Consider the following 13422-nt stretch of genomic DNA (forward strand, 5'->3'; position numbering starts at 1 on the left):
TTATTAAATACAAGAGAGAGGCGTTAGGAAAAAAAATTTATTAAATACGAGACTTATGTCTGACCTGCTTCCCCCAAACCACTTCTCTCTCTGTGGCAAGAGTCACAAGCGTGTGGCAAAACATTCAGGATTTCTTTAAAGAAAAATTTAAATACTTAATATGTCATTTTTCAAGGAAGCATCATATTTTATCCTTTAGCATGTTTCAAAAGTGCATAGCATGTTTACAGAAAGACAAGTCTTGTGGCTTGTAAAGCTTCACCAGCTAATGCATTAAGTACAATCCCCACAGCATGCAGGGCCGGGCCAACTGCTGCACGGGCGTAAGAATGAACACACGCTCTGTTAACTTACCTAATCTGATTACTTGATCAGGTGAGGTAAGATCTGTTAACTTACCTCGTATCTGGGAGTGGGGAGGTATGTCTTCTGAAGTCGGGTTTAAAACAGCTCTGGTATGATAACCACAAATTTTATTGCAACATTCTTTACATAAAATCACCCAGAAGTAAACCTTTGTGGTTTACTACAAATAGCATGAGAGGGGAAAGACTCAAAACTATTCTCACCTTCTATTGCTGAATAAAATGTAATCATAACATGGATTAATTTGCCACTCCAGTGTATACTATCATTAGATTAGATTACTGCATTGAAAAATCATAACCAAAGTATGCATTTTTATTTAGAAAATGCTCAATGCTATGGTTCTGTATGATTTAAATTATTACCAACATTTCCAAGTTTTATAAAATTAATATGAAGAGTGCACCGATGCAAATTCCAGCAATCTGACACTCAGAAATCCAAGTAATTTACCATTTTCTAAACATCTCTAAAACTCTCCTAAAAGCCATTTAATAGCGAGATTATCTTGCATCTCATGTTCCAGCTCTACTAGTTAACTTACACAACTCAGTATGTTCAACTAACAATTCAATTGCTTGTTAGCATGTCGGTATTACACCTTTGGGAAAAAAATATATTTAGTTTCTTTCTTCTAGGATTTACTATCTATATGTATTTGAGTATGTTTTTGTTATTTGTTCACAGGATAAAAGTTTGGGATCCATTTGAACACCAGCATACCATTACTCCAGGTTATGAAGGCATACGTCACCCGCAAACTCCAGCTGCTGGAGGAAAGGGCAAAAGCAGTCCTACTTGCAGGTCTGTAAAACCAATTATTATTCTGGTAATGCTTCTACAATTCTATTTCTCATCCTTCTCCAGTAATAGATGGCACATTACCATTAAACATTTACAAGGCAAAATTTCCAAGTAGGCACTCACGTAGGTATATAGTGGGCTGTAACTCTAGTATGGTTTTGATGTTATCTTAGTTTTATTTTTTATTTGAGGAATGATAGGTACTTTCTCCTTTTAAATGGGATATTGGGAACTTAAACTTTGCTAACTGATGAGGTCAAAAGGAGCCCCAGAATAATTCTGTGGGTGTCCAGTAGCAGCCGACAGACTAGGGGGCATGCAGCCCCACCTTTGGCCATGCACTGGACAGCGGGATCAACGATCCCAGTTAGCAATCCCTCCCTGTCTTGGGCACCAGGCATGGGTAAAGCGCCCCTCAGGCAACAATTAAAGGCATTCTTCAAGGCCTGAAAAGCACATAGTCCAGAAAGGAGAGGGTCAAAAATAGTCAAAGAGCAAGAAAGCAGAACTAAGGAAATAACAGTACCAGATAGCCTTCATGCAAATAGCTGAAATTTGTTTACCACAGGTTCCCTTTATTCTAGGCTTTCAGTCTTATATGCATTTCCACCACTCAAAATAATAACCAGCGAGAAAGCAGGATCTCCATACAAGCCTGAAAGGGACACATAGCTTTCGTGGCACAAGTATGAATGCTGGGGCACCTGTGGGCAAATGAATTAATTGCAAAACCTCTGTCCATCTCTCTCCTCTCTCCTTAAAATAAACAAACCAACCGATAGCGTTCCTCCACTGCCAGCAAACGCAGCTCCTGTGGTAACCTCACACAGTACCTGTCTGGGCTGCTGTCTCCCAGATGAACCCTGCTCTATTCCTCACTAGAAGGTTACAGTTGCAAGTAAATTGCAGTCTTTTTCCCCAAAAGCATGAAACAGATTTACGCACCTCGAAGTTGTCAGATTTTTAAATTCATACTGCATATAATTGCGTAGCATCCAGTTTGCCTCCCACAAAAAAACCTCTGCCTCACTGAGACCGTGCAGGGGCAAAATGAAGTTTGGTGTGGTATCTATAAGCCTACCATTTCCTAGCCTGACTGGTGACCTAAATAAAACTTTCAGTATTAGGTTTTTCCAAGATGTAATTTATACTATGGCTGTCAGGAGTTAAGATAGCAGTTGCCATGGAGCTTTAATCTTTTTTTAGGCTTTAGTCAAAGGAAGCTGGAAATCTGTATGCTGGGTAGAACCCTGCTCAACAGAATTATATTTAAATTGGGACAGGATTTTATCCTAATTTCTCTACTGAAAGTTATTCCCAAAGTTCTAGAATTCTTTTTATTTTATTCTGTTTCTCAGCAGGAGATTAAAGTTTCCTTTTAGGCTTCTTAAATCACACTACATTCAACCACAGAAGCACCCAAGTTACTTCCCCTCCACTCCTCCAACTATAAACTGTAACTTTCTACTAGTCTTAGTAGAAACGTGCGCAGCTAATCACTGTAGTGAAACTCATTCACTAGTTTTTCCATTTTCAGTGGAGGTATTCCGTAAGTATGCAGAAGCGAAACTTTGGGGAGGATTTTATTTTCTATGTGCCCACTAAGCACTAATCCCCCTACGCTGGAAAACGGGCCTTTGGAACAGGAGAAGTAATTACACTTTGAATCTGTGTGTATGCTACTTATAACCTACTTGACGTATATTTCAGGAAAAAAAGCAGCATGCAACTCGTGAAGTGCATCCCCAAGTACAAAATTGGCCATGCTATAGTGAGTGATGTTCTGCTAGAACACAGCTGCAGCACAACAGAGATGCAGTCCAGTGTAATACTTGCCGTTAAAACATTGCTGACTTAAAATTGAAGTGGCCCTACCAGGTAAACCAAAGGAAAGCAGAAATAGCTGGGGAAAAAAATTGCAAAATTTGTCAAAATAAGCCTTTAGAACAACTGCCCTACCCCGACCAAAAATTAGAAAGGGTTCAGATGCAATATGAGCTTGATCGTAAGAGGCGACTTGGATTCGAAGGCAAATGACAGCTTCGTTTAATGAAAAATTTGGTAGAATTTTCACTAAATAGAACTGTTTACTGGCCAGCTGTAGTGGAAATCCATAATCCTAGAGTTGTTCCAAAGACTGCAGGGTAATCAGGAAATTGGCACAAGAGAGGATTTAAAACTATTTCAAATCTTTTGTGGCATGTATTATAAAAAAGGCATGATAACAGTAAAAAATAAACATCTTTTTCTTTCTAAGATGTCCAAGTCTGTGGGACTTGAACACTTGCACAGTAGCATCTGGTTTTACCACTGACAGTCAAATGTCTTGCCTAACTAGCACTGGACAGAAAAACTATTCTTGTGGGTTTGAGTGACAGCCCTGCTCATCTCGAGAGGCTGTCCAGCTGTCCCTTCCACTGAAAAAACACTTCTTTGCAAGGTATCTGCTAGCAGCCAGGAAGAACCTAAAGAAAACTGTACTGTCTGAAAATGAAAGAAACAAGGAGCATCTCCAATCTCTTGAAGACAGCTATTCAGAGATGGAATTGTTCACTGTGCAAAGCTATGCACCTGTGAATAGGATTCAGAAAGCCGTGACGGTCAAGGATTCTGCTTGAAGTAGCTCAAAAGAACTTTTGAGAAGTGAGGTGAATAAGCTAAGAAGCGCCTGGCTTCAAGAACAGATGCTTTACTTTGAATTGCAGGGAGATACCCGTCTCCCTTCAAGGTTTTCAGCCTTTCTTGAGTTAGGCTCCTATAGGAAACTTTCACAAAACAGCAAATGTTACTACTTCCCTAACCTCATCTGACTGGTCTAGCGCAGACCTTCCCAACACACATCTCGGTTAATTTGTTGGGTCTGTGGCATTCCACAGGTCAAACCACACTTGGCCTGCCTCAAGTCTCCTCTGCAGACAGCCAGGGTTGCTAGCCCTAACAAAGATAAATATGCTGCTTCTAAACTGTAGCCTTAACAAGTTGCTTTTCCTTTGCCCACAATAGATTTCTTGGCTGAGACCGAGTAGACAGGCTGTCTTTCAGGACTAATACATCTGCCATTTGAGTTTAAAGCAGGCTTCAGCAACAGCCACCACAATAGCATTAGCTTTGAAATACGCAACAGAACAACTTCAGACATATTACCTGATGTGATAAAGTACCTTTGCGATTTGCAGGAGCTTTTATCACTGCTCTGTTAGATTCAGGTATATAGGGGGGGGGAGGGAAGTATTTAAAGCAAGTTGGGCTTTTATATGAAACCTGCACTACTTTTTCCAGTTAGAGGTGCCAATGTCAAAGACTTGCAGAGCTACAGGAGATAAGACCTCTTAGTAAAAGAAATATATGTGCAGATAAGAGGGAGAAAGAACTCTAAGCCCTTAACTTGCTGGTGTGGCAATCGCTGTGGTTTTGTCCCTTTAGACTGGCTGGGTTTTACAGGAGACTGAACAGGGTGCAGTTCAGCACAGCTGAGTAAAGAATAAAAACCCAGATTAAGACTTTTAAGAATCAGATCTGTTTGCAGTCAGAAATGGTAGAAGCCACAGAAGTGCCAAACTGCTAATTTTAAAGAATTAAATCAGACAAACTGTAGTAGTTTCCTTCAAGCTGAAGTTAGAGGCTTTTAAATGAAGGGGGGGAAAATATCTTCAGAGTTAAAAAATAATACCTTCTTTACAAAGGCCCACTTCAGTGTTAAAAGAACATCCAAAATGGAAAATCCTTAGGTAAATTCAGGCAAGAATGGGGCATTTCACTTATTGTTCTGTACCAGTTTCAAGACTTGTCAGTACCACATTACCATTTCTGGATGTATAGATTAGTTAATGCTTGGCAGGGAAATACAGTTAAAACTAGTTTAAATACAGAGGTATTATCACTGTGCTTTTTAGCAATGAACAGGTATGAATGTACAACAGCATGCAGAAGACTACACTACAAGAATTTGTACCTATCATGGCCGGTAATTAACTGTATTTGGATTCACGCAGCTTACACAACAGAATAAAAAGTAACACACGGCAACTGGAGGAAACCTGTATTAATCTTGTGTACTATTCCTGAGCTGGCAGAATTCCAGAGTCCAAAAGAAATGCATCAACTACTGGGAGGTAGCAAGATGGCTTTTCGTACGTATACACAAATATTATTAAATTGCTCATTTTGCTTTCAAAACAGTACGGTTTCTATTAGGTGTATTTTTTGTTTTGCTTTAAAGGTTGTTTTGATTAAATGATTAATTTGTCAAGATTAATCAAAGTGGCCCACGGGACAATAATCAAAAACCACTCTTGATGTGATACCATTCCTTTTAAATAGTTTGTGGGGACCTTCTGCTACTGGTGAACTTGCGTTACTTCAAAACTGAAATGCAAAAAGCAAGAACAAGTGCACCATACTTTCAGATGCTTCAAGAAAACAAAATGTAACCTATGCTGAATTAGGATGTTCCCAAGCAGTAAGCAAAGAAGCAGTTCCTGTGTAGTTACATGTACTTCTATCAACTTCCAAAGTGTTTATTGCCAGATATTTATGTTACTTAGACTTACTTCATGACACCTTCAAAACACATATTGGCTGAACTGGTTTAACAGTGTTTACTTTTCATTTTTACCTCACTAGTGAGGTTCATCCTTTTAAGAAATGGAACTCAACATTAAGTAGCAATGTTAAGAGTTCTCTACTTACCTTTCTGATTTCATACTAACATCTTATGCGCGTCTTCAGCAATTACCATTGATCTATGAAAATGGATGCAAAACCACAAAATCTGGGTTTGGTCAAAAAAAAGGTGGTGAAATGCTAAATACCAGGTAACATCAGATCTTTTCTCATGTAAGTTTTTGCAACAAATTAGCCAGGGTATTTAAAAGAGAGAATTTTAGAGGCACCCATGAATATTTGGGGCACGCTGCTAACCTGCTTATGAACAATTATTTCTGCATTTGAGCCATTTTATGTATTGGGCAAGCAAGTGCCATCTCCCCAGCAATATTTTCACTGAAAACCTTAGGAATTCATATTCCCTACCAGAAGAGACATTAGCATAAAAAAAAAGCATCCCTGCATTAGAGATATTTATCTGGACCACTCAGAATATAAAATTTTCTTTCTATAACCACAACATATACGTCCTACTTTAGCAATTACTCCAGATGAACAATTATGTAAGGCTCCCAGCTTTCTCTCTGCCTTGGAAAAAAATACTCTTGATTTAGCCAGTAGAAACTCAAGCATACTTTTCAAGATAAATTAGTAATATTAACAGTTACAATTTCGCTTGTACTTTGTTCAGCAACTTTGGTGTTTAAGAGATGTTTGGTTTTAATACTAGGGAGCATTGCCATTTTAGGTAGATATCAGATGTTGATACAATCCCCAGCCCGAGGCTACCAACCAGTCTTTCCAAGAAGGAAATCTAAGAGTCATTAAGCTGTAACAAACAGAAAAAGGAGAAAAATACACAGAAGACCGCTTATAACACTTGTCTCCAACATGTGAGCTGGCCTGGTTATTCTCCACCAGTAGCCATGATCCAGCCCCCTCAAGAAAGCAATTTTTGCAACCTCAGATTAGCTACTCGGCCTGAAAAGCAAGACAGGCCCTTGGCACAAGGTTCACCTTCTCTCCTACCCTGCTGATGGTCAGGGCCCTTACAGCAGTTTCCTGCACGAGTTGTTTACTTACTGCGGTCCAGGTCTCCCCAGTGGAGCTAGTCCACTTACACCTACAATTTTAGAGCAAAAATTCAAACCACTGGCTTTACATTCGTCTGCCATATGTTAACTAGCATTACTTGCAAATGCTAAGTCCTGTTAAGGAATTGGATCATAACTGTGGGAACAGGCTCAGTATTTTACATGGCTTATAACTGTGCATCGATTCATACCATCTGGCCCCAGAGCACCCAGGCTTTCTTTACCCCACGTGCAGTGCATTCAGCCCTCCAGCCCCGGGCCATCACAGCCCTCTAGTGGGGATGGCAGGAGGGAATTTGGGTGGCATTCATCCATTGTGGCTTGCTTTTTGCTCATCTGCCTTCTGGGCTGCTCTCAACTCAGCACACCTGCTTTTCAATCAGGCTCGGCCCTGTCAAGGGAGACCATAGCAGCAAAGAGCAGAGACCTGTGGGGACTTCTGAGCACCTGCAGCCCACCTCCCCTCCCACCCAGCACTGCAGAGCTGCTCTGTCTGCCTTGCCAAACCCACCAGGACACAGGCAGTCTCAAGGAAGAACATTATTGAGCAGGACCCCTAAGTGCAAGCTTTGGTTCACCACTCCTCCATCAGCATCTCCCATTGCAAAGGAACAGGTACAGCTAGTTTCATCTTTCCCCCCCCCCACCTCCTTTAAAGCGTGGGGGTGAGGAAGTTTTACTTTTACTTACGACCCAAGTAATATTTAGATACTACTGGCTTACTCCAAGACAACGCTGTTACATAGCCAGTCAGAAACCAGCTGGGATTTATCTAATTGCTCTGCACCAGTCATGCTCATGTTTTGGGGATTTTTTATCTATCAAAACTTTCACTGAAAGCTTTTGCTTTCAGGCTTTTTGAATAATTGCCCAAGTCCAAGAACTGTGCCTAAAGCCCAGTGTGGCCACACACATACACAAATACCACTTAAAGAAAAACAAAGTTTACATCCCAGAGAATACAAGTCACTTTTCAGCTCTCTAGAGATTGCTCATGATGAAGGCTCCATCACATTTGCAATTTCTGTTCCCTGAGATGGGATCCCTTGAGTGGAAGGGATATTGACTTCTACCACTTCAAGGCTCATATAGGCAGTGGCAAAACATAAAACTATCAGGGAAATAGTTTTGGCATTAGAGAGACCATCTTAAACAATAAAGACCACATCAGGATGCTCAACAGAATGCAGACAAAATCTACTAAGAATATCCAAAACTGCTTATGCACTATAATTCTACCATAGCCACGAACTGACTCCCAAGTGTAAAGTCACAAAGACGAGTTTAATATTGACAAAAAAAAAAAAAAAAAGCTTAAGTTAGTGGTATTTTCTTCCTTGAAATAACACACTGGTCATATGAAAGTCACTGAAGAGGTCTGCTTTTAGCTCGGAAGACTTTTACAGTTACAGCTGAATTCAAAAACCCCAATTCCAAATGTGTGATGTTAACACAAAAACTGAGAACTCAAGACCTGGGATAAAGAACAAATTCAGTTGTTAAGATTCTAGCAGTTAGGTGAGGCCTTTCAAGGCCTTTCCCAAAACATGAAAAGTTCTTCAGTATCTTTCCCACCACCATTATTTCAAGATTCACAATGTTCTTTAAAATACTAATGGGGCTAAATTGAAACCAAGCGCCATATGCTTGTAATGTCTTCTGTGAAGGTCTGAAGCCACCCTGTATCAATTATTTGGTTATTCAGTGCAGAAAGTTAAAGATCACAGAAGGTATAACAGCTTTTAATACTCCATTAATATTATAGATTAAAAATTATTGCATAGTCTTATGCATTTCCTAAAACAGCATTCTCTGGAAATTAAACATTTTAATATAAAAAGAGCAACTCTTTAAAACATGAATTGCTTTCACTACCTCGATCTTCTATCCTTTTTTGATTTGTCAGTACATTTGTCCATTGTTTTCTCATTGTCTCCTCTGCACTTGGGGCAATACCACTTGCCCTTCGGTTTGTAGGTGAGTCCAACACATGAGAAGTGGAACCACTCGATAGGACACTGTTCGTTGTCACATCCTATCATTTCGCCATAAGACACTTGGTTGCATAAGCAGTAAGTTGGTTCATTGGGATCAATTGCAAACTCTACAGGTGAAACCTCTCTCTCTTGTTTGGCTTTGGAGCGCTTTTTCTTCTTGGAAGATTTAGATCTTTTTTCTTTAGGCGGCTGATCATCGCAGTCATCAATACCATTTGCTATATGGCACAGATCACGGCTTTCGCTGGTTCGCTGGCGACGAGGTCTACGCGAAGATCTCTCTGGCTGGCAGGACTCCATCTTTGCCTTTTCCAGAGGCTTTTCATTCTCAGACAGATCTTGAAAACATTGAGAGTGTGTTTCCATTTGCCGGGCTCTATTCTCTACCAGTTCTAGCATTTGAGTAACTATTTGAATTTTCTCATCTCCAAGTTCTTGGCTGTTGATTAATGCACGCTGAAGATGCTGCTGCAAGCGTTTCTTCTGAACAGGATCATTTTCTGACTTGTATTTTTCATAGACATCATCTATTTCTTTTAACGCTTCTATAAAATAAAGATAGTAAGAATAATTAAACAAGATGGAACATGCTCAAGAAAATATAGAAATGTATTTTTAACTGATGAGAAATAGTACAAATTTTAATTATAGTATACCCTAGTGGGCTAGATTGGATATTTTATTCAAGTTACCCAAGGTCATCAAATCAGTGTTTAAGATCACAATCTGTTCCAAGAAAAAATTCTTAAGTTCCAAGAAAAAGCAAGCTTATTTTAGCCATTGGAAAAAGAAAGGATAAACCAAGAAAGGGAATCATAGCTGCTGGAGCACAGATAGTCCATATCCTGGCTCCATCTGAAAAAGCAGGAATTTCTGTTGAGAGCCCTTACCACAGTGGTTCCAAAACCCTGGCCTACAAACTAAAGCTATAGCTTATTGTACCACAGGAAGAAACTCGGAATTCATATCATCGTTACATAATATATAACACTCCACAATTAGGATATCCAGATTCTCTGCCTTCCCCTTCTTATTCATCTAAACGTTTGGTATTACACTTTCAAGTTGATGTTGTTATAAATAAGGAGTACGACAACTGAAGTTACATAATAGTATAGTTACAATCAGGATTTAAATCAACTTAAACCACTCAAAATGCTTTTCCTTTTTTAAGCAATCAGTAATGAGCGGCTCAGTCTGACTTCTAAGCTTTTCTTCTTGCACGTCGTGCAAAGTAACTGGATGAGTGGCTGTGAATCTTTAATAAAATTTAGTTCTTGAAAGCGAGTTTAATGAACCCAAACAGGGTTAACAAATGCCTTATAAGCCAGCCTTAGTCTGTACTCTACTTTTCTATACTGCTGGATTTTAAAATAGTATCTTCAGATCAAAACTTACACTAGATCTATACGCGAAAGACAGAGAAATTGCTAACGTGGAAGGAAATAGATTCGTAGAACTGACAGTGAAACCTGATGCACAGTGTTAGCTACAGTACTGGTTCCTTCAGAAACAACTTAAGGATTTTATTTAAACAGGCAAGGGAATTTATGAATGACACTACTTGTTTTAGAAGTAAAAAGATAGGCAGTACAATCTATCCCTTCCTGAAAGCCTGCGTTTCACAAACCGGCTTTCATTTTTTAAAGTATTTGTCTGTTGTACGGTTGTGAGATGATTCAAGCTTGTGCTAAATGGGAACCATAGATATTACCTCAACATTGTTCAGAGTGATTATTTTTTCCTGCTGACATCTTGAAAGAGTAGCTTAAGCATGAACGGTCATTTTTTACTATAAATTCTGAAACCTGTATGACAACAGTAGCCAACAGCATTTTGTTCTGTTTCAGACCTTCACTAGGGGAAGATAATCACTACTCTGCCTGTGCAATAATTCACTTAACCTATTTTTTCTCAATACTAGCATTTCAACTACCGTTAAAAACACAGCTTAAGTTTCCCTGCACCTTCAGCTGCATTGCTTGCCTGTTACCCTGACAGCGGTGGTGGTGAATCTTACTCTCTGCTCCTGAAAAGGATGGAGTAAGGTATGTTGTATGTGCTGAACTAGAAAGGCATAACCAGCGTACAATATTCTGCAGCCACATTACCTTCCACCCAGCTTGCTTTTTTTTGGTGTGTGTGTGTTGGGGGGGAGCGGGGGATGGGGGTGGTGGAGAGGAGGCAATGTAGGTGCAGTTACACAGATTTCCCATAGTGGGAATGCCCTGCCTAGAAAAACCCACAAGCAGTAACTGTTCACTTTTTCACACTGTGACAAAGAAAAACATTCACCCTATGTTGACTGTTCCCTGAATGCAGCCCATGAAGATATCCTGAAGACTTTAAATGGACCACCACCCATTAAAAAGAACTTGTGGACTGACAGAGATAAAAGTTCACCAAACTCCTTGTTGGTCCCCAAGATTAGAGGCGGCATCCCATCCATCCATCCAGCTAAACAGCTCTGAAACCCCTGCTACAAACCAAAACGCACACAAAAAACCCCAGCACAACACAAACCAGGGCCAAGTGTTCATTACAGATAATCTGATTAAGTTTGGTGGAGCTAATAAAAGCTAAAAGGATTTCAGTTTTCCAAGCACAGGAGTGGCTTTGTCCCTCCTGCATGAGCTACCGCTACCTTTTAAGCTAGCTGAAATTATAGAGTAGTGCTTTTACATCTTCAGACTCGGGCCTAAAATATTTTTATGCAACTTTTTGTTGTTGATGACATTCCGGAGGCTTTGGTAAATCCGGCAACGAACTTCTGCTTTGGCCCAGTATCGTGTTAGTGGCCGGAGGAATAAAATCCAGGAGACGGAGCCTAAAGAGGAGGCGGAATGTATTCCAGGCAGACGCGGAGTGATGGCGACAGGGCAGGTAAAGAGCGTGCCAGGCAGCCCAGCCTTGACCGAGAATTCAAAACGCTGCAGACAAGTCTACGCCCCGTAGACTTTAAAACCGCGGAACACTCACAAAAGCTCCGTTCTTGCATATCTTCCTGGGTAAATTAGAAAGATAATTGAGAGAATCCGTTCACAATAGCCGTCTTCTGAGGCGGCCCATTTAGCGGCTGAAAGGCCTTAACAGCCCCCGCCAAAAGCCACGGGGAAGCCAGCCACGCCAGGGGAAGGGGGGCCAGCTCCAGCGCCCGCTCCCCGGGACACCCCTCGGCCCGGGCCCCGCCGCGCGGTGCGGGCGGCAGCGCTCCGCCGCGGTACGGCCGGGCGCAGGGCGGCGGCAGAAGGTGCCGCAGCCGCGTCGCCCACGAGGAGGAGGCGGGACGGTTTGATCGGGATTTAATCCGCGTTTCGGCAGAAGCCGGAGCCCGCGGTAACTTCCCGCGAGCCGGGGAACGCTCCGGGGAGCCGCGCCTCAGCCCCCCCCGGGCAGCAGCGATCAGCCGCGGGACGGGGACACGGCTCCGCCGGGACGCGGCACCGCACCCCCGCGGCGGCGGGGCAGAAAGGGCTGGAAAACCGATTGCCGCCCCGCCAGCTCCAGCGGCGCCGCCGCCGGTTCGAGCACCGGGGCTGCTCGGCGGGGGAAGGCGGGGCGGGAGCGGCCCCGCACGGAGCCGGGGCCTAGCGCCGGGCACGGAGGCACCGCCGGCTCCCAGCGCCTCCGGTGACCGGCCGCCGCCCCGCCGCCGCCGCGGGGCGCCCTCCCCCGGGAGGGACCGGCCGCCGGCGAACGCGGCGCCCCGGCAACGCCGCCGGCTCAGCCCCGCGCAGGCCCCGGCAGGGGGCCCACCCCGGCGCCCACCCCCCTTGCACCGGGCCCGCCCCAGCTCCGGCCTCTCCGCGCCGGGCGCATGTGCGGCGGGAGGCCGCCCCCTTCCCACCCCCCCGTCCGCCCGGTGCCCTGTGGCGGAGGCCGCGTCCCGCGGCGGCGCCCACCTTGGCACTGCGTGTCCATCTCCCGCAGCAGCGAGGCGTTGCGCTGGATGTCCAGCGGCAGCGACTCCACGCACTCCAGGTAGTCCTGCACGTAGAGCGAGAGCAGCCGGGCCCGCTCCCCGCCCGGCGCCGCCGGCCCCGACACCAGCTGCGGCCCCGCCAGCATCATCCCCCCGCGCCAGCAGCACATCCGCCGCCGCCGCCGCGCCGCCCGCACCGGGCGCGGGGTCCCCGCGGCGGCCCCGCTCCGCTCCCTCCTGCCGCCGCCCCCCTGCCCGCCGGGGGCCGAGCTGCGCGGGCCGCGCCGAGGCGCCGCGGAGGGGCGGTGAGGGCTGAGCGCACCCCGGGCCGGGCCGCCCCGCCGCGGGGTCCCGCGCCCCTTCCCGCCGCGGTGCCGCCGCCGAAGCAAAACCCCCTCGGAGCCCCCGCCCCTGGCCGCCGGGCTGCGCGCATGCGCGAGGCCCTGCCCTTATAAGGCGCGGCTGGCGGCGCTGCCAGGGGTTCGCATTCTCCCGCCTTCCCCGCTCGCCCGCTCCTACTGGCCCGGCGCGCGGCGAGGGGCGGGAGCCAGCGCGGGGGCGGAGCCTCTCTTAAAGGCGCACTCCTCCTCCCTCCGCGCCCGGGCGGAGCGGTGACCGCCCTCGTGGGGGGGGG

The 13422-nt window shown here is 44.6% G+C and overlaps 1 protein-coding gene and 1 long non-coding RNA gene across 25 annotated transcripts in view; one reads left to right on the forward strand and one right to left on the reverse strand.

The window, feature by feature from the left end:
• Nucleotides 1–5348, forward strand: part of LOC130143604 (uncharacterized) — a 35577-nt gene extending 30229 nt beyond the window's left edge. For 23 of the 24 annotated variants that reach the window (XR_008819785.1, XR_008819783.1, XR_008819793.1 and 20 more), the window contains one exon: nucleotides 1054–5348. This is a non-coding gene — a long non-coding RNA (uncharacterized LOC130143604). The remainder of the gene's footprint in view (nucleotides 1–1053) is intronic. The other variant, XR_008819806.1, reaches the window with a different exon arrangement.
• Nucleotides 5349–8134: 2786 nt separating this feature from the next.
• On the reverse strand, nucleotides 8135–13196 carry ING2 (inhibitor of growth family member 2). The gene is made up of 2 exons (XM_056326366.1): nucleotides 12769–13196; nucleotides 8135–9411 (listed from the first exon to the last, which is right to left on the reverse strand). Exons 1-2 carry the CDS (start codon nucleotides 12956–12958, stop codon nucleotides 8741–8743), a joined length of 861 nt encoding a protein of 286 aa, XP_056182341.1. The 5' UTR covers nucleotides 12959–13196; the 3' UTR covers nucleotides 8135–8740.
• Nucleotides 13197–13422: the final 226 nt, after the last annotated feature.

Source organism: Falco biarmicus, chromosome 1 (genome assembly GCF_023638135.1).
Source record: "Falco biarmicus isolate bFalBia1 chromosome 1, bFalBia1.pri, whole genome shotgun sequence".
NCBI classification, from domain to species: Eukaryota; Metazoa; Chordata; class Aves; order Falconiformes; family Falconidae; genus Falco; species Falco biarmicus.